The sequence below is a fragment of the Vulpes vulpes genome, chromosome 4 (genome assembly GCF_048418805.1).
Source record: "Vulpes vulpes isolate BD-2025 chromosome 4, VulVul3, whole genome shotgun sequence".
Taxonomy (NCBI): Eukaryota; Metazoa; Chordata; class Mammalia; order Carnivora; family Canidae; genus Vulpes; species Vulpes vulpes.
In genome coordinates this window covers 90,347,516-90,372,686 of record NC_132783.1, presented here as the reverse complement: position 1 = coordinate 90,372,686, position 25,171 = coordinate 90,347,516, and the positions used below count along the sequence as shown (strand labels likewise).

The following is a 25,171-nucleotide window of genomic DNA, read 5'->3' as shown; positions in this document are numbered from 1 at the left end:
AGTTATTGAAGGAGAAGAAAGAAATGGAGCAGGGGAAATATTTGAAGCAACAGTGATGGAGAACTTTTCAAAATTATTGATAGACACCAAAACATAGATACAGGAAGCTCACAGAATACCAAAACACCATAAAGGTTAAATAACAAAAAAACTACATGACATCATATCATATTCAAACTGTACTTTTAAAAAAGAAAAAGAGAAGTAAAGAATAAAATAACACAAAAACAAATAGAATGCTGAAAACAAAGCCAAAAAAATAAAAACCTGCTTATAGAAGAAAAAGATGAACAAATATAGTGGAATTCTACCTAGAAATCATGCAAACAAGAAAAGATAGGAGTAAAATATTTAAAGTGTTAAAAGAAAAACAAACATCAAACTGAAAATATATCTCTGGTTAAATTATCCTTCAAAAATAAAGGAGAAATAAAAGACTTTCTTAGACTAAGCAACAAACAAACAAACAAAAAATAGCATCATCACCAGCAGACCTATCCTGCAAGAAATTTTAAGAGAAGCTCTTAAAGGAGAAACAAAATGATTTAGGTTAGAAACTCAGATCTACATAAAGAAGGAAAAATACCAGGGAAGTAATAAGTAAAAGTAAATTAAAATAGTTCATTTTTCTTCTTATTAATAGATCAAGTAGAAAAAAGTTTATTCAAACTAATAATGTATTCTGGATATAGTATATACACAACTTAAATGATTGAAAGCAATTTTATAAATAACAGGAGAAAGAAAGGGAATACCAGATATAAAATACCTGGACTAACCATAAAGGGGTAAAGTGCTATTTTGAAAGTGGACTTAGATTAGTTGTAAATATATATTGTAAAGTCTTAGGTAACTAAAAAAGTATAAAAAGAAGTATAATGGGTATGTTAGAAAAGGAGGGAAAAAATGGAATCATACTAAATAATTAAAACCAGAGAAGGAAGAAATAGAAAAGAACAAAAGAAACAAAGAACAGGTGCAAAGAATTGAAAACGGTTATAAATATAACAGATATTAATTGAACAATATCATTAGTCACTTTAAATATGAATGGTCTAAATACACCAATTAAAAAAAAAAACAGATTATCAGCAGGTATGAGAAAACAGAACCCAACTATATGCTGTCTACAAGAAACCCACTTTAAATATAAAGACAGCGATAGAATAAAAGTAATAAAGGAGGTAAAAATATATCATGCTAGCACTGATCAAAAGAAAGCTAGAGTAGGTGTAATAATTTCAGCCAAAACAGATTTCAGAACAAGGAAAAGTTTTAGGGACAAAGAATGGTTTAAAAAGTATCACTAACTTAATGATAAGGGGCTAACTCCCCAAGAAGATAAAACAGTTCTTAACATTTATGTACCTAGCAACAGGGCATCAAAATACATAAGGCAAAAGCCAAAAGAACCTCAAGGAGAAATAGACAAATCCACTATTATACTTGGGGAGTTCAACACCCACCTATCAGTAACTGACAGATTAATCAGCCAGGAAATTATTGAGGATATAATTGGTTTGTATAGCACTTTCAATCACCAGCATCTAAGTGATATTCCTAAAATATTTCTTCTAAAATGGCAGACTATACATTTTTAAAAGATCTTATTTATTTATTTGAGAGAGAGAGAGAGAGAGCATGAGAGGAGGAGGGGGAGGGCAGAGGGAGAAGCTGACTCCCCACCGAGGAGAGGGCCCTATGTGGGCTTGATCCCAGGACCCTGGGAACCTGTCTGAGCTAGAGGCAGATGCTTAAACTGAGCCACTCAGGCACCATACACATTTTTATTTTAGCTCACATAGAACATTCATCAAGATAAATCACATTCTTGGCCATAAAATGCATCTTAAGAAAGTTTTTAAAATATTTTTTATTTTTAAGTAATCTCTACACTAAACATAGGGCTCAAACTCAGAACCCTGAGATCAAGAATCACGTGTTCTACTGACTGAGCCAGCCAGGCACCCTTTCTTAAGAAATTTTTTAAAGGTCTAAATCATTAATAGCATATTCTTAGACCATTATGAAATCAAACTAGAAATCAATAAGAAAAAGATAGTTGGAAAATCCAAAACTATCTGGAGAGTAAATAACATATTTGTAAATACCAGAAAGGTCAAAGAAAAAGTCACAAGAGACATTTAAAAATATTTTTAACTAAATGAAAATACAACTTACCAAAATTTGTGGAAGGTAATGAAAGCAGTGATTTAAGATGAATTTACAGCATTAAGTTCTTATAATTGAAAAGAAGAAATATCTAAAGTCAGTAATCTGAATTTCCACCTTAGAAAACGAGTAAAAGAAGAGTAATTTAAACCTAAAACATACAGAAAAGAAATAATAAAAGAGAATAAATTACTAAGATTGGAAACAGAAAAAGAGGGATGCCTGGGTGGCTCTGCGGTTGAGCATCTGCCTTTGGCTCAGGTGGTGATCCCTGGGTCCTGGGATTGAGCCCCACATCGGGATCCCTGCGAGGAGCCTGCTTCTCCCTCTGCTTATGTCTCTGCCTCTGTGTGTGTGTGTTTCTCATGAATAAATAAATAAAATCTTTTAAAAATAGTTAAAGAACAGAGAAAATCAACAAAAGCAAAGCTGATGCTTTGAGGTGATCAGGAACATCAATAAATCTCTGGTCAGGTTAACCCAGAAAAAAAAGAAGAGAAAAGATTATCAATAAAAGAAACGAAAGAGACCATCACTACTAATCCCATGGTCCAGAAAAGGTTAATAAAGGAAGACTGTGAATAACTGTATGACCTCAAATTTGATATACTAGTTGAAATAAACCAATTTCTTAAAAGATACATGTCACAGTTCATGCAAGTGGAAATAGGTACACCCAATTACCCTATTATATTTTAACAAAATAAGTATCATTTAGGAGATCTGGAGATCCCAGGAAGGAATACAAATTCTGCTAAGGAAAACTAGCTGTATTACAAATATATGAAAGAACATTAAGTGTGAGGTGGGGATCAGGGGCACACTGTCCTAAGGAACTTTGGAAAGGAGTGGAATCTGTAAACTAAAGGCACACATAAGCACTGTCTGGTTGATAGATATATCTTTGATCTGTCTGCTGAGAGTTCCTAGAAGCAAGGATGTACTCAACAAAAACCTTCAGAAAACCCACACTGGACTGATGAAGTGTGTCAGAATGACACAGGGACCAACTGAGAAAGCTACCAATGGCCAAGACTGACAGAAGTTGATCTAAAATTTTAAAAAAGTATTTATCAAATTATAACTCAAAGTATAAAATATTCATGAATTCATACTCATAGATAGATGATGGAATTAATAAATAAATGAAGAACAAGAGATAGAGTCTGTGCAGTAGCATTCCAAATAACTTAAGTATTATTATTCTGCTTTTATAAAGGGGGAGCATAAGTCCCCACCCCTTAAGTGTGGGCTACACTGAGTCACTTCCTTCCAAAGAGGACTCCATAGAAAGGGAGGGAAGAGTCTAACATTGCAGTGGAGACTCCTAGCAATTACTACCTCAGATGACAACGTAGTCATCAACAGCGTTAAATCATAAGGACAGTGTGCACTTTTGATGAGTGGTGATTTGGCACTTTATCTCTGTTGTCTCTCCGCAAATCCCATTACTCCAACCTAATTGTAAGAAAAACATGAAACTAATTCCAGTAGAAGAGCATCCTACACAATACTTGACCACTACTCCTGAATACTGTCCAAGCCACTAAAATGAGGAAAATCGGACAAACGGCCATAGCCAAGAGGATAAATGACACCAACTGTAATGTGGTCTCTTGGATGAAATCCTGGAACAGAAACAATGAAGTTAAAACTGAGGGTGCCCAAGGCATCTCTATGGGCTCATTGACTTTTACAAATGCACCATGTCAATGTACGAGGCTAATGGGAAAAACTGAGTAGAGTGGATATGGGAACTCACCGTACTATGTTTGCAACTTTTCTGTAAATCCCAGACTGACTTTAAAAAAAAAAAATAAAGTCTATTTTTTAAAAAAACAAATAAAAAGTAAGAGAGTTTAAAGAAAAACAAAAGATTCATACCCAAGACAAGAGGCAGGAGAATCAGAAGAAAGAGAAGAAGGGAAAGGAGGAGAAGCAGAAGCAGAAGAAGCAGAGGAATTTTGAGACTCAAGGCAGACTTCAGCCTCTTTATTTGCACCTACAATTTCTCAAGGAGCGGAATCCACTCATTTGAACAGTCTGCAATAAACCTCCTTAAAGGTAGCTTCACTGGCCATGATTATGGCCTCTGGACATTTTTATGTTCTATGTTGAAAGCATTTCTTATGGTTCCTTCCAGAATTTACATGCTTCCATCCCTGGGAGGAGTTACAGTCTCCATAATTTTATCCATGAGATGATCTCTCTAGTAAAGCTGCCTGTCTGGCCCTTTCCATTAACATTTCTGTACCCTGTACGAAGTAGGGTAGTGACGCCATGTTCTTTCCTTGCACTCATACAGATCTTGACTTTAAATATATATATTTTTTATTTATTTACTCATGAGAGACACAGAAAAGAGAGAGAGAGAGAGAGAGAGGCAGAGGCACAGGCAGAGGAAGAAGCAGCCTCCCTGCAGGGAACCTGATGTGCGACTCGATCCCAGGACCCTGGGGTCATGTGCTGAACCAAAAGCAGATGCTCAACCACTGAGCCACCCAGGTGCCCCCCAGATTTTGACTTTGTGTGCGTGTACATGTTTTGTTAAAATCTCATTCGGTATAATGTACAACATGTCACCTGAATACCTAATAAGAAGATGCCATGGTCCGTACACTGGTCCTTTCAACATGAGTTGACTTGATTTCCTTTTAAAACCCCACAGAGGCCCTGGTCAGTACTGTCACCTCTTGGGGAAGCACTCATCCTGACTGGCTTCCCCAAAAGGCCACCTTGTGGGTGCTCCTGGGTGCTGAGGACCTCTACTGTTGTTTGCACCGTCACCTGCCTTGCCCCTAACACATTGTTGATGGTGCCCTGAAATCCAGAGACCTGTCAGATGAAGTAGGCTCGTGCTGGAAGTCGAGCAGTGACGTTGTTTGCAGGTCTGACTGATACACGAAGTGGGAGTCAGAAGGTCACAAGAAAGTGTGTCTGGGTTGGAGAATAATGAGAGACTGATGATCAGCGGGTCTGGAACCCCAGGCAATAAAGGCAGGACAGGGTATATTTTTAAAAGGTTCTGAATGTCTGTTTCTCTGCATTGTTCCCAGCTCCTCTAAGTCTGTGTCAAAATATTCTTTGCTGGAAGTCTGACTTAGGAGCCCAGAGCATGGTGGAAATGAGTCATTATGGCATATTTTAAAAGCATGATTTCTTTTTTTTTAAGATTTTATTTATTTATTCATGAGAGACAGAGAATGAGGTAGAGACATAGGCAGAGGGAGAAGCAGGCTCCATGCAGGGAGCCCAATTTGGGACTTGATCCCAGGACTCCAGGGTCACACCTGAGCCAAAGGCAGACGCTCAACTGCTGAGCCACCCAGGTGTCCCTAAAGCATGATTTCTGATGCAAGTAATTAAAAATAATTTGACCACTGTTGCTGTTGGGAATTTCTGCACCATATCCCACGTAGGAAGAACTATACCAATTAGAGTCAAACTTCAACACATTTCCGTGGAAGCAAGATACTCTTTCTATGCAGTGGGTAGAGCAAAAACTCCTCACTCCCACCTTCATCACCCACCATCCGCCCACAACCCCACAACCACGTGCATCTTTCAGCCAGGGAACTGGACACATGCCATCATTACCTCTTTTAAGAAAGCTCTTTTCTAGTCTTTCTATTATCTATCTATCTATCTATCTATCTATCTATCTATCTATCTGTCTATCTATCTATCTATCTATCTATCTATCTATCTATCTATATTTATTTATTTATTTGCCAGAGAAAGAGAAAGGGAGAGCACAAGAAAGGGGAACAACAGAGGGAGAAGATGAAAGAGACTCTGCACCCACCCACCAGGGAGCCCAATGCAAGGCTCTATCCCAGGACCCTGGGATCACAACCTAAGCCACCCAGGCACCCCCCATTCTTTGCTATTCCTATACTGTCAGGCCAGTTCCCAGACCTGCCTTCTATAAGGTCCAAGAGACTGTTCACTATGAAGTGGAGGCCTTGGTAGATGTGTTTGTGGGATTATTTGTTTAATATCTATGGCTTACAGGAATCATACATATGCTCCTTGAAATTAATGATGTTGTCATTTCGGGTCATCATCATATCCCTGGTCCTTAATGCAGTGCCTGGTCCTGACTAAATATTTAGTATATATTTGAATAAATGAATCTATAGTGGGGATCATTAGTGAATCAGTAAGTCAGAATTTGATACGTAAAACAAGAAATCGGGTTTTAAACCAGTATTATTCAAAGTTAACACTGATTCATGCTATCAAGAAATTACCTCTCCTGACAAGCTCCCTTATGGCTATCCCACAAACCCCACCTCACTCCCAAGACTTTGTGTGTATGTCTTCTACTGTGGGTGAGATCCAGTGTTCCCCCAGACAACTGTCCCTCTCCATTCTCTGATAGCACCGTGACTTAACAGACCTACGTTACAGAACAAGTGCTGTATGTGCTTACATACTTGTTCCTATCACTGGCCCCTGAGCCCCCTGAGGTCAGGATCTGTCTCTTCTTTGTATTCTGTAAGCTCTTCCTACAGAGCCCGGCATAGAGACATGTTCAATAAGTACAGAATAAATGGATGCTTCTTTCTACCCATTATCCAGGCGGTGTTAGGCATTCAAGTCTTACTACTCCCCTTATGCAGGCAAATACTGTCTTCCAATTCTTCCTCATTGACTACTACTTTCATAAACCTATCCTTCCTGAGAAGTTCTCGGAAAAAGGGTAGGAAAGGGTAATTTTATTCCCTTACTTTTCACTCATGGATATTTCCTTTTGATCTTAAGAGAGAATGGATCATGTCTCCTTCAATGACTTCTCTCTCTGATCCCTGAATCAGGCTGAGAAGTGTCAGTCTGCAGGTTATAAGGCAAACTCCAGCTTTCTCTGTCACCCAGGACACAGTAAATGAGGTCAGTTCATCACTCTGAGCCACAAATGCTTCTTTTGTACATGACGGTAAAGCGCTAGATGCTTCTATGGCACGGCCAGCTCTGCAGCCTCTGAGTCAAGTGTTTCCAGATCATCATGTTGCTTCACTGGACGAGGTGTTTCACATCTTGTTAAACGACTGTCAAGTGAAACCCTTCCCCATGAATGTTTAATGAACGTAAGGGAATGCCAGACGCAGACAATTCATTTGTTAAATGCTGTAATTTGCCAAGAATTTCAAGTAGTTAACCTGGACTCCAAGATAAAATAGAGACAGATATACCTGATGTGGTGTGCAAGTGGAAAATTTCCCTCCCAAGGTCTAGAGTCTACATGGATAACCCATCACCTTCTGTGTTGTAGAAATAACGATAGAACGCCCATGCTGGACACTCAGAGTTTCCTAGTGGACACGTTATGCAACTTGAGCTTGGGCTCTGGATTTCCTCACTACTCTTGACCTTTGAGGACAATTTTTTGTTGGGGGTGGCTATCCTTTACCTTGTGTAATATGTATCAGCACTTCTAAGCCTTCTGCTTAGAGATGCCCCTCAAGTCCTGTAAACACCCAAAGTCTCTCACCAGACTTTTGCCTAAAGTTCTCTGGGGCAACACTGCCCTCCATTGACCCACTGAGTTATAAGGACATGAGTTTGGCTTTCTGCTACTCAACTGTTCTGACAGAAACTTTCTCAAGCTTTGAGTCCCAGTTCCCTCTTCTGCACATCGTGAGTGTAAACTGAGTAGTTGTTGTTGGGATGAAGTCAGGCACTGTCTTCATATCATTTAGCATGATTCTCTGTGTGTACTCAGTACATGTTATTTGCTATTACAACGTTCGCTATTTCATTTATCACTGTTTGCTTGCTAACATTGACATTGGTAGGTCCTCATAGATCTGGCCAGAAGAAAGAGATACAGACCTACAAAGAAAAACCACTTTACCAAACTTTCTTCCATACATTTGCTTTCTTCAAGATTCATGCAGAAATTGTGAGGCACACATCAGATTACTGGTTGCCCTCAGGCCAGTGCGACCTGGCCTCCAGCCGCATGGATGTCCTGTATATGTCTCTTTGCATATCTTAAACATAATGTTGAGGGAAAGCAGATATTATTAAAAGATTCTCTTCCTCTTCGATGTATTATTGACACACCTTCTCCATTACTGTCTTCTCCCATATTATACGACAGGAAACACTACAGTCAAATTCTGATTTGAGTCTTGTAACAAAAGTATGAGCAAGAGTATCAGCAGGACCAAACTGAACATTTGACTTGAAATATATGGACTGAGACTCTACAACAGATTCAAATAGTTAAATGTAAAATTTCTAAAAATGCCATGTTCTATTAAATTAGCAAAATAAATGTTGACAAAAGTATAACAAAGCTGGTAGTGACCCATGTTGCTTTCTAGCACTGAAATGGGTTTGTGCCTGTGGGAAAGCAATGTATTTATTCCAGTCTCGTCTGGTTAAAGGGACGCGCTAGGCCATCCCTTGGGCCCAAGCTGGCCAAGGTAGGATGTTATAGCTAGCATGCATGCGTCCTCTGAATGCACCTCATTCTTTTTTCAGGGTCCTTCTATGCCTTTCGTCACTATCTATTCTCGGCCTGAACTTCCAGCCCAGCCTAAAATGATGGTCCCTTGAAATGTATTGTCTTAGTTGATCACACCCCAACTTAGAAAAAAAAAAAGTCTTATATCTACTCTCTCTATCCCAAACAGGAGAAATATGAAAATACACTTTTCCATACTTCATCTAGGGCCCTGTGGAATGATCCCAGTTGAGCCCACCTCTGCTTCCCTGGCCAACATACAAAATGTGGGTATGGCTTGGCTGGAAAGGGGAAGAGAGGTAAAGAAAAAGAAAAGAAAATCCAATGTGCCTCCAAATCTTCCAAGTGTCAGAACCCCTACACTTTGTAATTTCTTGTTATCGGAATCCTAATGATTCCAACCAATTGAAGGGTGGGAAGCACAGGAGTGAGGAATTTATTTTCATATCCCTTTCAGAGTAAGCAAGAGGAGAGAACAGAGATGCCTATGAGGAGGGAAGGCTGAGGATGGCAAAGTGGCCACTTTGGGGACAATTATGCTATCTCCCAAAGGACTGTGTGGAGAGCAAAAATCAGACAGAAAATGCTATTGATCATCTGTTTGGTGAAAACAAAGGATACAAAACTCTATGTGTGTTTTGCCTGCAACCCTGTAAAATACATAGGGACTGACTGAGACTCTTCCAACCAACACTAGACAGGCTCCCCTGAGCCTTCTTTTCTCCGGGGCCTTAACTTTGGCCTATAACAACTGTAGATCCACTGCACGAGTGACTTGGTTCGCTCATCCCCACACTACAAGACTTGAGTTTACTCTAATATAGTCTCTCCTGCTTTTTCATAATAGCCTCTAATAGCTCAAGTCTAGAATGACCCTAACCTTCCTTAAAGTGCCTTCCTGAAAAACAAAAACAAAAATGAAAAACCCCAAAGCCTCCAAAAGAATCGAGTTTGTTCAATCCCCAAGGAAAGGCCCCTAACCTCCCCTTCTTGGAGCATTTACTTAAAAGGGGCTTGTAACCATAAACTGCCCCTGGTCATTTTGAGATATCTATGTCTCTCCTCCAACTCAGGGGTTTCTTTCTCAGGGACCTGAAAGCCAAATCCTTGACATGGAATTAGGAAGGATTGGATCTTTGTCTTCCCATGTTTGTGGAGGTGCGGAGCCATTGGTCGCCTGTTAACACACAGCTGGCATGTGCCTGACCAGCTCTGTGGTTTTTCACTTCTCTGACTCTTCCAAGACTCTGCTGCTTCCTGGCCCTAGTCCTTTCTTTTCCCTTTAACGCAGCCATCACCTCTGTACAAACTGAAGTCCAGTTCAGGTTGTGCTGGACTTTCTCCTCTAATGCAATAATGCATTACTGGTTAAAATCTGTCCTTACTACCTTAACGAGCAGCTGGCTTTGATTATGCTCGGCAGGTCCAGCTGCAAAGGCATCGAGACCCCTCATCACCACACTGCTGTTCAGGTGGTGAGATAATACTCAGAAATCATTAGCAAAAGCATTCCTTCTTATAGAAAAGAACAGTCCCCACATAACTATGATTACACATCGAACAAAACTTAGCTGGGAAGCAATTCTGATTTATGAATTCCACACTAAACATCTAAGTACATCTGTTATGCATAGCAAATGGCAACTTTCTGGGTAATGATGTTTTAGAATCACAAATGATGTATAAATTCCCTGTGATTTGGGGGGCCATGAATATGTCCTGGGTGATTGTCTATTATACTCAAATACTACGCTTATACCATGGCCTTTGTTCCTTCCTTTTGTGTCTCAGAATCCGGAAGTGCAATCTTGTATGAGGGTAAAGGATTGCTACCCTGAGAGGAATATTTCAGTGTCTTGGATGATATTTACTTGTCTTTAATTAAGTGTTTTGTGATACATCTCAGAAATGATTAAAACAACTTTTAGAAAGAACGTGAGATTCAAAGAGCTTGCATTTCAAGTTCTGGTACCTATTCAAGGTCCAGTCTCAGGAAACACTGACGCTGGCAATACAACTCTCCCTTCCCACCTGTCTTACCTTTGACATCTCTCACACCACTTACCTTGGAGTTGCTTGAACATCATATACATTCTCAGAATTCCACGGCTTCATCATTTTTCTGTTTTTCCTACTCTTTTTATCCTTTGCTCTTTGACTACCTGATGAGGCATTCACTCATCCCCCTCCCTTTGGTCCCTTCTTCAACCAATGGCAATGTCATCCATCTCAGGCCACATACCCCCTGTCTTCTGGTGTCTGTATCTCTTACCACAGATAAGTTCCCATAAGGTAGGGAGCATTATACCCCTGGTGCCCAGCACAATTTTCCACACGGAGTAAGAATGTAATAAGTCATTGCGGAACAAAACAACTGAAGCACTTTTGGCTTCCAGAGATCGATTTATATTGCAGATGGTAATCTAAAGCTGAGGTTTAATTTTTCAGTTTCATCCTGTATATGTGCATGTGCACACACACACACACACACACAATCGCACGATGATTTAAGGAAAAATCTAAAGTAATGAAAAAAATATATACAAGTCTGATCCCTAGCTCCCCATCCCCTCTAAGCCCTGAGGTGGGCTGTGGGAAGAGATGTGTAGACAAGTAACTTACGCTTTGCAGCTGGACATGGTTCTTCACCAAGCTCTCTGACTTTGCCATTGTGCTGGATGCCTTGAGGCTGTAGTTTTTACCACTTTGTGGTTCTTTCAGCTGCTCTTGGATTTGTTTAGCTTGTTTCCTGCAGGGTTAAATAAACAAATGCATAAATAGTTACGTCAGTTTATTTGACTCATATTTCAGGGGTTCACTCATTACCAACATCTGTATTTGTCATGTGTTGAAAGCTGGAAAACTCAGTTAACAAAGAAAATCCTTCCTCTATGTTCAATCCACCAACCCCATTAGATAACTTCTAATCTGGAAAGAAGCTGATTTTATCCAACAACATTCAGGTATTCACACCCAATGGTGCACCAAAGGCAGACAGAAGCATGATGCGCTGTCCTGGCCCCCAGGGATGCAAGAGGTCCCTGACCCTGAGTGCTCAGCTGTAAAGAATTAGAAATGCTCTGAAGTAATCGGTGGGAAAAACATATATACATCTATAATGTGTATACTTCCTCTTCCTCAATTTAGAAATAGCTCATTTATTGTTACCATTAGCCCTGAATGAAAAGACTTTTATTTCTACTTTGTAAATAATAATAAAAAATAGTTAACTCCTGCAAGAATTCGTACTATGTGTCCAGTGTCATTTTAAGTGTTTTCTATGTATCAACTCACTTATTCTTCATAATTCTCAATGATGAGAATTTACTCATTTTTTTTAATTTACTCATTTAATATACTCATTTAATATAGGACGAAACTGAGGCACAGAGAGGTTAAATAATTTCCCCAGAGTCACATCGCTAGTCAGTGGTGGGGCTGAATTTGAACCCAGCCCATCAGGCTGCATACTCTGCAACATTTGGGACTTTCGGACCACTTGCCCATATGCCCAAAGCTTTTCAGTGGGAAGGCTGAGACTGTTCTTGCATTTTGGACTCTGAGTAAAGTGCTCTTGACTGTATATGTGGAGTGACTTTGTTTAAGTCACACAGGGGCTATACTCGAAGGAGGCAACACATCACTGTCTTATTAACTGCTCTCTTCCAAGGGCTTTACAGTAATTATCTACCAGCTGAAGACTCAGTGCCTGTACACACACACACACACACACACACACATACACACACTGCAGAACCATCCCACCCACCCCAAACATTTACCTCTTCCCACAAGATCCCTGTCAAGGACAAGGACACAGCCTTTGGTGGAGCTTGTGCACTGGCTTCCTCAGGGAGCTCTTCCTGAGAATGGGCTTGGATATCAGAGGGGCTGGGATTTGAATCACAGTCTGCCACCCACCATGTCGCTTTGAGTCCCTAAATCAAAAAGATTGTTTTTGCTAAAGCTTCCTGAGCCTCGGTTTCCTCATCTGTGCCCGGGGTTGCTTGAACATTATATACATTCTCATTGGAGAAGCTAACTTCCGTGGATGCCATGGGAACTGAACGTGAGGACACCTGTAAAGGGTTGGTCTGCTCCCCCTCTTGACATCCAGTGAGCGCCAACTGCTAATGGGGCAGATCCTACAGAGGAATTAGAACATGGGCTCAGAGATAAAGGATTGTGTTAACTGCATCTCCCACAAGCACGTGAGTGTCTGCTGCCGGATTTGGGAGCTCTGAGCATCATTAACTCTTTTGAATTTGCAGCAGCAATGATGTAGCTCTGTGTGTTTAAAAATTTCCTGTATCTTCTCAATTGTTTGGGGAGCTCTTATCCCCAGTGCTTTTGGTTGCTTTAATCCAGTTGTAATAACCTATCTGTTTCCTAACAGCTAATCTGTAGCCTTTTGTTAAAAATAAATCTATCCTGTCAGCATTTTATGAAGAACATTATAGCCACAAAATCCCCCTGATGAAGGAAATAGGAGATCAGGAGGTTCCACCCGAGGAAATCATCGTGAGGCAGTAAAAGGGGGCTTGGCACAGAGGAAGGACCCCGTCACTCTCCTAAGGATTAGATAGTAGGAACAGTAACTATCTTTTCAGTAATTCTATAATTCAGTGTCTGGGAAACGCCAACTGCTAAAGGAACTTTCCTTGTAAAAATGTGTGACTGCAATTTCCTAAAACCTTGTATAACTTGCTTTCCTTTCCTGGCTTTGCACTTAAGTCCCGACTCACTGATATCCCAGAGATAAACGGGCTCTCCTTTCGGAACCAGCCTCCTCCTCCATCATCCCGACCCCATCCCAAACACACCTATTTTTGCTCTTTCCTCCTTCACCCAGCAGATGGGAACCAGGACGTGAGAAGCTTCGGGTTGCAATTCCATTATGTCCCTCAAAGAGCTGCTGCTCTGGGAGAGGACAGACACGGGTGCTGCACACTGGCACCCTCCGAGCCTAACAATGTCAGGGGTGATATTTTATAGTTCACTGAGTGTTAAGTTTCTCTGGCCCAGTTCATCAGAATGGACTGACATGTCAGTGGGGGAGCATCAGGCATCACAGGTGCACTGGTGGGCATGATGGGTAATGTGGCAGGCAGGCTCCGGGGGAAGCAGGCACTCAGGGGAGACACATGCGAGGTTTTTATCAGGGGAGGCAACCCCCATGAAGGCCTGGAAGGGGAGCAGGACTGGGCCAATGGAGAAACTGGAACATAATGCAGTCTCAGCGGACAACTCTGCAAATCCCATGGGGTGGCTCTGAAGCTGGACGGCCTTGCCCCCTAGGTTTGGGCAGAGGCCTGGGCCTTCAGAACCTCACACTGACCTGTCATGGGAGGTGGGCTTTCTCAGGTGAGAGCAAGGCAACTTTTATCATATTTGTTTTAGCCACTGGAGGACTAAGATCTTCACTGCTCAAGAGAACTGAAGCTGCAAATCACAGCATCCGCTGCCCGTCTTTGAAGGGCTTTGCTTGGGCTGAAGTCAGTCAGGACTGAGTTTTACTGGGTGCACCAGTTTTCCTTTTTGTTCTTCTTCTGCTTTTTTTCCCCGCAGTCATGATCACTATTTGTCCTGGCTTTTGCCTCCTGGAACATCTCCTGTCCTATCCCAATTCTTTTTTTTTCGAGCTGACTTGTGTTGCCCTTCCGAAGTCTACTAAGGACTCCTACAGACAGCCTCACACTTCTTTCCCATATGAGCTGAAAGCAAGAAGAAACCTAGAAGAGTTGCCACATGAGCCCCATCAGCCTGATCTGAATAGCTCAACTAATAGTCCCATTAACCTCTTATGGGAATATAAGGGCTTATTGGAAGTGATGAGAGGAGGATTGCTTTCATCGTGTCCTTTAGCATTGTGGAGGCTCAATTAACTCAGGAAATCCTCTCAATCCAAGAAGGTGTTGATCACTTGCACCTCATCATGCTATCCACCTTCAAACTCTCATCTGCTGGCGATGTGCTATAATAGTCCCTGTGGCGAGGTCATGTCATAGTAAGGGTCACAGGACAATGGACGAGAGTGGCAGGATCTGAGGAATTATAGGAATTGAAATAATCAATGATCCAAGGGAATGTAAGCTTGTGGGTAACTCCTGACTTTCTCTGGCTAGGAACAGTATATCCCAGAATATAGAATGCTGGCTCAAGTGCATTTATTTAAAAACCAGTGATGGAGAGTCCCCAGAATCCTGGAAGACTTGGCAAAATGAAGTCAAACAAATGATACACATATTAACAACTTTATAGTATGTGTGAAAGTAAGGAAACGTCTAGACAGCAGCTGTCTATGCTGTTATCCCTGAGATCTGGGGATGGGAATTAGAAAGTTCATGAGTGAGTAGAAAGAAACATAGGCCAGGGTGCTATAAAACTTTACATGACTTTCAGCTAAATAGATTAGATGCTCGGTGTAAGGTGTAGCCTTCCTCTCAGGCTAAGAAAAATAAAGGAAGACCCCACCTGGAAATTGTGCTAGAAGAAAATATACTCTGGCTCTCTAATGAGAAATAGAACTCCACTTGGAAAAGGCTTCAATTCTTATTATTACTTTATTATTCCCACATTTTCTTATTTATTTAATTTTTAATAAAAACCTATCCCAGCTGGGCAGGCAGAAAGACAACATCCTGATTAGTGTTCGTCCCCTGGCTCCCTTGTCGGAGTCGCCCATAATGAATGATGTTGAGCAGTGTTTCCATTAAACCCGGACACCTCACTGAGCCCCAGGAGGAGGTGTTTGTCTCAGAGCCCACGTGCTGCCTGGAGAGGGAGAGATTGACAGCCCTGAAGATGGAGGTCCTCTGGTTATCCAATGGCTCTCCGCTCTTGTGATTGTCATAATCAGTCTTTCCCTTAAATGTGGTACAACTACAAATTATACTCTAAAAATAAGTGATTAACCACCACTTGATGGTAATTTGCTTATTGTTAAATACACAATTTCTTCCCTGTACACAGCACTTGTGGAGAGACCCTTCTAACACCCTGCCGTGCGTGATTATCCCTCTCGTGCTCCAATGCATGCTCTTCACTTTGCAGTCACCCAGCTTCTGAGATCCAGTGTGGAAAATCGTTAGGTGTTAACAACAGCAAGGCTTCATTATTTACTCTTTGGAACACGATGCTGTGCTCTATATAGTGTTATCCCATTAATCCCCCACAAATTCTGTAAGGTAGATATCATTTGGGGCCATATTTTACCCAAAAGGAAACCGAGGCTAAGGGACTGGATGTGATTTGCCTAATAATATGCAACAAGCAAGAGGCAGCCTGGTGATTTGAATGCAGGTATAAGTGACATGTGTAATTCCTGACCACATGCCACATCTGCTCCCTAGAGCACACAAAGTGCTCAGGGCTGCACCAGGCCATGGTATTCTTGATTTACCTTAAACGGTTTCCCCTTCCATTATCTAGCGGGAGGACTGTGGGAGCCAATGTAGCAGAGTGGTTTAGAGCATGCAATTTTGAGTATGACTGTGGAAATTCAAAGACCCTGTCTGCATAGCTTTGACAAATTAATATTTCAAAATTAAATTCTGTTATTATTTGAAAAATGCAGCAATAATGAACAATTCCCATTGTTGTGAGGATTGGGGGATAATGCATGCAAAGCCCAGTGTCCCTGACAAAGAATAAGTTCTCAAAAATGAACACTAATAACTGTCACAGCCAAGAGTTGCCTAGGAGACGTGACAATTAAATATGATGTGGTATCCTAGATGGGGGCCTGGAACAAAGCATATTAGGTAAAAACTAAGGGAATCTGAAAGTATGAACTTCAATTAGTAATAGAGTATGAATATTATTTCAGTAATTGTGACAAATATAACATATTAGTGTAGGACATTCATATTAGGGGAAACTGGGTCTGGGATATGTGGGATCTATCTACACTATTTTCACAGTAATTCTGAAAATCTAAATCTATTCTGAAATAGTTCATTAAAAAATAATAGTTACTAATTACGGATTCATACCCAAGTTTCCATTATTTTTTAAAATAATAATTGCTGTTCTTTTTTAAGATCAACATATACAATGTGCAGACAGGTGTCATAGACTACATTTGGAAATGGATCAATTTTTAGAAGAGCAAATGGGTAGACAAATATAGGTCCAATGAAAAGCAGTTACACTTGGACCTGCATTTCAGACAAGCTGTAGGAACAGAATCTGTGCCAACTTCTTAAGGCTCGCATGACTTAAATAAAATTTCCATAAATAAATAAAAAAAATCTTTATTAAGGTTCATTTGGAATAAATATATTTGTATGTATATATAGATATGTAGATATTTTATTATACTTTATTAGTTAAAAATAAGCACCTTTATCGGCATTTAGGTTTCATTTTTTTTAAGTTTATATATGTGTCTACTTAAGTAATTTCTACACCCAATACTCAAACTCACAACCCTGGAGATCAAGAGCCACAGGCTCTTCTGACTGAGCAGCCAGGTACCCCAGAGGTTTCGATTTCTTAGCAAGGGAAGTATAGATGTGCTTGCCAACTGTCAAACCAAAGTAGATCTTACAGTATTCATATTTCATATTTGGCTGAAACCTTTATGGGTATCAGGTGAAAATAGTATGAAAGGAAAAGTGTGGTTTGCTTTTTTTTTTCAGGAAAGTCTAGATATTTTTGATAATACTTAGGTCTACAGCAGTAGACCTCTCTGTTCAGAAGTGTTAACCCCTTAGTGGCAGGCAGACACTGAGCCTTTACTTTTGGAAGGTAATCAAAAATTGGAAAGAACATAGTGTTCATGATCACAGGGAAGAATTTTCACTCTGTGCACCGAAGATAAACCACACACACTCACACACACACACACACAGAGACCTATGTACATGCTGCATAAGAGATTCTAAGTCATTCGTAGATGTTTGATGGACCCATTTGCCCAAGATCCCTCTGCCTGGAGCAGAGACTGTAAGGTTAAAGAAAGACAAAGTGTTTTCTCTGAGAAGTAACCTTTTAACATTTGAAAAAGATGGTCTTACTTGCTTTTGAAGTAGAATGCTGCACAGAACATGCCCACGATGACAATTCCAAAGATGATACAGGAAATTGACAGCACCTGCCTTTGATAAACTTCTTCACTCTCTGTGAATTTGAAAAACAGAATTAGAATGGGTGTTAGCAGGGCACCATTTCCATCCTTGCACTTGAGTTGGTAGGAGCTTTTCAAAGCAAACTTTTTTGTCCCTGTCATGAATAGGAAAACATGAAGAAGTTATTGTGATTCAATTTCTTGGCAATCATTGACAGGCTAGCGGGTTGTTATTTTTTATATATGTATGGTTAAAAAACACTTATCCATGGGTATCACAATTATGACTCTTATTATCAAAAGACATTCCATAAATTTAGCACATACTGGGACATGTTTTTGAAACTATGGTGGGGCCCAAAATAACCTTCAAGAGAAACAAATATGTGTCCACCAGAACTTTCCTGTGTCAGTGACGACTTCCAATTTATTTCATGTGACACTGATGTCACTGTATTTTCTGATCCGGTCCTCCACTCTCTGTCTCCCATTCATCCATGCACTACTGTGATTGACATCACTAATGAAAGAGAAACTCAATATGTATGTGAACATTTATTCACCCATTCTTCACTTCCTCAATACCAATGATGTGCCACAGTCATCTCAGCCACTATTACCAAGGTCATAACTTACAGCTTCTTAGCACACACACACACACCAAAAAAACCACCAAAAATTCAAAAATAAGCATGTCACTTCTTAGCCATTACCATTTACACTCTCAGCTCATTTCTGAAATATGTCTACAGAAACAGTTCTTCTAGCTCATCAAGACCTTTTTATCTATATATCTCATAACTTTCTATCTGTTAATTATCCTCGTCTTGTCTTCATTTTCTTTCTTTACACAGCAGAGAGACTATGATCCATGATTACAGTCATTCACTCTCTTGCAAATATCCTCAACTACTGTGTCTCTTTCTCCTTCCCTTTTACTCATTTGGCAGAATAACTGCATACAAATCCAAGAAACTGCCTTCTCTATACCTCTACCTTGAGCAGCTCAGAATTGGGAGAGAAGATTATCCAATCAGGAAGATGGGCATCAATAAAAGTTGACAAGGGCACTGCTTAAGTAGACATCTATCTAAGAGCGACTAATGACCTCATCAGCCTGCTTCTCAACTTTTCTAATGATTCCTCATACCTTCTCCACTCAAACATCTGACTTACTCTTCCTCACATGCAGATCTCCAATATGTTATAAAGAAAAGAAATCTATATTGTATAAATCATCTCTATTTATAACACAAAATATACAAAATTCACTGCATCTGTATCTATTCTTCGTGTTTCTCTCCTTGACATGGTGCAGTAATTCTCAAACTTTACTGTGCAGCAGATTCACAGTGAGATTGCCACCTACTTTCTCTCCTAGAGTTACTGATTAACAAGGTATTAAGTGGGGACAGAATATTTGCATTAAAAAAAAAGTTCCAAAAAAAAAAAGTTCCAAGGTGATTCTGATGCTGCTGGTCTGTGAAACATACTTTAAGAACCAGTGAATAGACTAAAAATGCATAGAACATGCATCAACCATGTAAGAAAAGGGGAGATTTTGATGTTGTTGTTAATGCCAACATGGTATGGGATCCATTTTGGACCTTCTAAATCAAAATATGTAAAAGAATGTTTCAGGTATACGCATGCACACTAAACTTAGAGAATGATTCAGTTGGAGAAAGTGCTATATTTTTGTCAAAGACTAGTTCCTCTGGATCCCATTGTCTTCTATCATCTTGGGGTCTTCTCATCTCTTAAAATTGAAGGGAAGGGAACACATTACAACTCATTCTGTGATACCAGCATTACCTTTATGACAAAACCAGACAAAGACATAAAAAGAAAACAATGTATTTACATATGTCCCTGATTGACAGGAAAAATTCTTAACAAAATTTTAGAAAATCAAATCCAATAAGATATTAAAAATGATACATCATGCTCAAGTGGGGTTTATACAAGGAATACAAGGCTGGTTTAATATTTTAACATTAATCAATGTGATTCACAATTTTAACAGTCAGGAAAAAATTATTTAATTATCAGATTAGAGGGAAAAATTACTTAACAGAGTCTAATATTCATTCTTCATTATGTCTTTCAAAAACTAAGAATAGAAGGGAACCTCTTCATCCTGATAAAGAGTATCTATAAATAATCTACCTAATAGTAAAAGACAGAATGCTTTTTCCTTAAGATGAAGGATACAGCAGAAAAATCTACTCTTACCACTTCTATTTAACATTGTACTGGAGGCTTAGTTAATGGAATAAGGCAAAAATAGAAATTAAAGTCATTCAGTTTAGGAAAGTAGAAGGAAAATCACCTTTGTTCTCAAACTATATGATCATTTATGCAGAAAAGCTGATGGAATCTACAAAGAGCTAATGTAAACAATAAATAAGCTTAGTAAGTTTTCAGGGTAGAAAGTTCCAGGGTAGACAATACAAAAATTAAATGCATGTCTATTTAATAGCCAGAAATAATCAGAAATTGAAATGAAAGTATCACTTACAGAAGCATCAAAATACATAAAGTACAAAGAGGTAAATTTGGCAAAAGATACACAAGGCCTATACACTGAAATCCACCATACATTTAAAGAAGCCTAAATCATTGGAGAGATATATCAAGTTTATGAATTAAAAGATTCATTATTATTAAGATGTTACTTCTCCTCAAGTCGAGGGATAGACTGAGTGAAATTCTGTTTGAAGTCTCAGGAGGCAATTTGCTGTTGTAGAAATCAACAAGATGATTCTAAATGTAATATGGAAACACAAAGGATCTGGAGTAGCAAAACAACTTTTTCATAACCAAGAGAATAAAATTGAAGTGGTCAAACTACTTTAGTCCAAAACTTAACATTAAACTATAGTAATCAAGGCAAGGTGGTATTGGCCTATTTATGGCAGATAAATCAATGGAACAAACAAAAAAGTCCAGAAATATATGCAAACATATGTGGCCAGTTCATTTTTGATACAGATGCCAAGGCATTAAATGGCAAAAGGGTTTTTTCAAAAAATGACATTGTCACAAGAGCATAGCCATTTCCACTGAAATGAACCTTGACCCTAACTTTATGCCTTATTCAAATATAAATTTATGAAGAATAGTAGATCTTAATATATCATTTCATGCTATGAAATGACTAGAAGAAAATGAAGAAGAAAATCTTACTAATTATGGATTTGACAAAGATTTCTTAACTATAACATAAAAGATACAAGGTGTGAAAATTTTTAAATCAATAAAATGAACTTCATCCAAATTAACAATGTTTAATCTTCAAGACCATTATGAAAATGAAAAAAAAAAAAAGACAGGGCACATTCTGGGGAAAAAAATCTGCAAAATACATACTTAACAATAGACTTGTGTCTATAAAATATAAGAATCTCTTATTACTCAGTAATAGGAAGACAAACAATCCAGTTTAAAAATGGGCAAAATATCTGAATGAACACTTCAAAGTGTTCAAAGATATCTAGATGGTAAATACATAAGAAGATGCTCAACATCATTAGTCATTGTAGATTTGAAAATTAAACTATAATAAGATATATAGCATTACTACTCAGCAGTTTAGCACCGCCTTCAGCCCAGGGCCTGATTCTGGAGACCCGGGATTGAGCCCCACATCGGGCTCCCTGCATAGAACCTGCTTCTCCTTCTGTCTGTGTCTCTGCCTCTCTCTCTCTCTCTCTCTCTCTGTGTGTGTGTGTCTCATGAATAAATAAATAAATAAATAATCTTAAAAAAATCACTAATATTAAAGGTTGACCATATCAAGGGTGTGAACAATTTGTATTCTCATGTAATTTTGGTAGAAACGAAAAATGGTATGATCACTTAAAAATAGTTTCACAGAAGGTTATGCACATACGTACCTTATGACACAGCCATTCCATTCCTAGATATTTACCCAAGACTAATGCAAGCACATGTTCATTATGTACACAAATATTCATAGCAGATTTATTTGCAATAGCAAAAAAACAAAACAAAAGAAAACAACAACAAAAAACCCTGGAACAATCCAAAAGCCCATTAACAGGTAAATAAATAAACACATTGTGGTATAGTCACAATGGAATCCTACTCAGCAATGAAAAAGAATTAATTAGTGATATAAGCAATTCTACATGGGAATCTCAGAATAATGAGGTTGAGTGCAATAAGTCAGACAAGAAAAAGGGAAAAAGGTGCACCTGTTGTGTTATTATAGTTCTATAATATCCTGGAAAATGGAAACTAATCTCTAGTAGCAGAAAGCATGTGAGTGGATAGCTGGGGTCAGGAGAAGGGAGGAGGAAAGAGACCACAAAGTGACATGAGGAGACTTTGGAAAGTCCTTGATATGCTCATTGTCTCAAATAGGATGATGTTCTCATGATGAATATTAATGTCAAAATCTATCAAATGATAAATTTTAATTAAGTGCTTGATTTTATATTGCAAATATAGCAGCAAGTCTTGTAGCAAAACATTAATCCTGGGGGACAAAAGGGAATAGAGAAGTTTATGCATAATGCTAAAAAATATATGCCTGATACAACATGGTCCACCCATACTAACTAGTGTGTTTTTCTTCCACCATGTTTACCATTCAATTATTTAGAGTCTCAATATATACTCTTGTCTTTCTCTCTCCTGACTGTAATTCTTATATTTGTCCTTTAAATGTCTATTTACTTTTTTGGTCTCAACTTAAGAGTCATTAGCTCAAAGAATCTTGCACTGCACTGTAAGCTCCATTGGTGTGAGGGACTGTGTTTTTCTTGATGTATTTGTTTGACTCACTACCATTTCCCCATCACCTAGTGCACAGCTTCTTACACAGTGGATACTGTAAGACTTATTGCCTAGGGAGTAAGTAGATATTTCTGCCTTTATAAGCATTTTCTGCTTTAAGTTGTGTATGATATTTCAAGTCTCACCTGGGGATGCTCTTCAGGTTTATCACGTCTCTTTTGTCTACGCTATGTCCTCCTTGGCTTTCCACAAATGCTCTTTTCCTGAGCAACCACCTGTAACTGATCGTACCCATTCCTGAAATCTACACCTGGCTCCTCTCAGCGGGGCTTTTCCATCCAAACCTGGCCTCCTCACTGCAACCCTGTACTCACAAAGTCCTTTTCAGAGGGCAAAGTGTCATAGGAGAAAATGGGGAAGCCCTGTGTTCCCAGGCCTCAGGAGATACTACAGCATGATCTACTGACAGGTAAATACTCTTACTGTTCATGTTCTTTTCCATACCATCTGTTTGTTATCCCCTGGCTTTCTGGGTGATTTTCAGGTTGCCTGGTCAGGCTTCAAGGAAGAAACTCTGGATGTGTTGGATTTGAGTGTTCTCAACACTTTCTCTGCCTGCACTGGTACACTGCCTGGTTTTATGTTCTGGCCTAGTTTCACTCAGTGCTGATGCCAATTCATAGTGAGAAACCTAGGCAGAGGGTTGGCTCACAGACACAGAATTCCCAATACCATGACTTTCTGGGGTTCTTTCAATATGACCCAGAAGCTTCCAGAGCCCAGCTGAAATGAGTCCATGACTTGTGATGTTCCTCTAACAGCAAAATCAATTGCAGTAATTCATCTTTAATTAGAAAAATAGATATGAGACACAACAGATCTAGATGTAAACCTATGCACAGAGCCTCATTTCTAGGACTTAGTTTATTTTTTCTTTGTTTTTCCTTTCCTGATATCATGCATTATATCCTCTCTTTAAATATGTACATTTTGTTGTCCTTTTTCCTTCAGAACTTTACTAGGACACAATGATTTAGAAGAACTAGCCCCTCTTCACTCCCATCTTAGAATCTATTTCCATTTTATTCATACTGAAGTATGAGAAAACAGAAATTAAGCCCTATTTCTGAATAAATGAAGAGGGGCAATCATGTGGCTCTGGCAAGCCTTCTTTGACATTTGTAATTTGGCAAAATTCAAATTAAAGGAATAAAAAATGTGTCACTGAGACCTTGTTTGGGCATATTGTCATCTTAAAGAATGCCATCTTTTCCATCCCCACATTTATAAGCTCGTTAAACTTTCCAATTGAACTTGGAAACAAATAAGTAGTTGTACCAACTATAGAGAATTTCATCTCATTTAATTGTTGTGAGTTGATGACTGTAATGGAATAAGCGTGACTTGCATGTGATAATCTACCCCACCCTGCCCCTGCCAATAAAAAGAATTATGAAAATGATGGATAATAATACTCATTAAAACAAAAAATAAGACTGTCTACTAAGCTGAATGATTTCCACATAAAATCTATGTACTGTTTTTATTCTTATTTGAAGCTAGTCAAATATAGCCTGGGGAAATGCACAAAATCAATTCTGAGTTTAAATCAAGAGTGAAATTAAAATTCTGAAGACTGTTAGTGAATTTATAGACACAGGTGTAGTTACAGTGACGGTGCTATCAATGCCTTTGATTCACAGAGTGTCACCCAAGAACTAGCATGGGTGAGGTGTAAGAAACAAAGGTTTGAGAGTCTGGCAATTTTGGATTTAACTTTAATTTTAACCACATTTAATATGAGCAACCACAGATATATTACTTTATCTTTATAAACTTTAATTTCCTATCTGAATAAAGGCAATGATATGAAATACTGAGTGTAGTTAAGTGTTATAATAAGGAGGTAAATAATGCTACAAAAATAAATAGTATGGAAAACTGACCTAGTCCTAGAAACCAGAGATCAGAGATCTCAAGTATAACATTAGAGGCCGATCAGATAAGAGTAATGGGATGTGGAGAGTGGTCCAGGAAAAGGAAGCAGCTTGTACAAAGGCTCTGTGGTAGGAAATAACATGGCATGCTCAGGAATCTGGAAGTTATCTACTACCACAGGGCCGTTGTACAAGTCATTTTCCTTAGCAGGTTAGCAGAACACAAAGGCAATGGGGACATGGTGCACAATGAACATGTCATCACAACATCAGAAGGTACCAAAGGATCTGAAAGGAGAGGAACATGATATGATGAAATATTTATGTTCCTTGTATATGCAATATGTAGGGAAGATTAGAAGGAATAAAATAAATGCAGAGTCCTGTTAGGAGGCTATTAAATTAGCTCAGGTAAGAGATGATGATGTTTGTATGAGTAACGACCATGGTGGAGAGAGGAATAAACAGAAGTAAAAAGCACTTAGATTGGAAATACCTAAGGGACTAGATAATGGTGCTCTTAACTAAGATAATACATTTTGTAGGAGGTTGAAACTTGGAAGGAAAGATAACAAGCTTAGTTTTGGACTTAGTGGGTTTCGAAAGCCTGTAAGATGTCTAAGTGGAGATGTAAAGTAGACATTTAAATATGCAGATCTGGGCTACAAGGAGGTGACAGGGTTCTGCAAACAAATGTCTAGGGGTTAAACATGTAACTGATACCCAGTGTTTTGATAAGATGGCCCTTGAGAA

The 25,171-nt window shown here is 39.0% G+C and overlaps 1 protein-coding gene across 7 annotated transcripts in view; it reads right to left on the bottom strand.

Moving 5' to 3' along the window:
* Positions 1 to 25,171, bottom strand: part of NRG3 (neuregulin 3) — a 1,028,669-nt gene that overhangs the window by 17,424 nt on the left and 986,074 nt on the right. For all 7 annotated transcript variants that reach the window (XM_072756372.1, XM_072756373.1, XM_072756376.1 and 4 more), the window contains exons 5-6: positions 17,668 to 17,770; positions 11,270 to 11,396 (exon numbers count right to left, since the gene is read on the bottom strand). In XM_072756372.1, the coding sequence (XP_072612473.1) occupies positions 11,270 to 11,396; positions 17,668 to 17,770 (230 nt within the window). The remainder of the gene's footprint in view (positions 1 to 11,269; positions 11,397 to 17,667; positions 17,771 to 25,171) is intronic.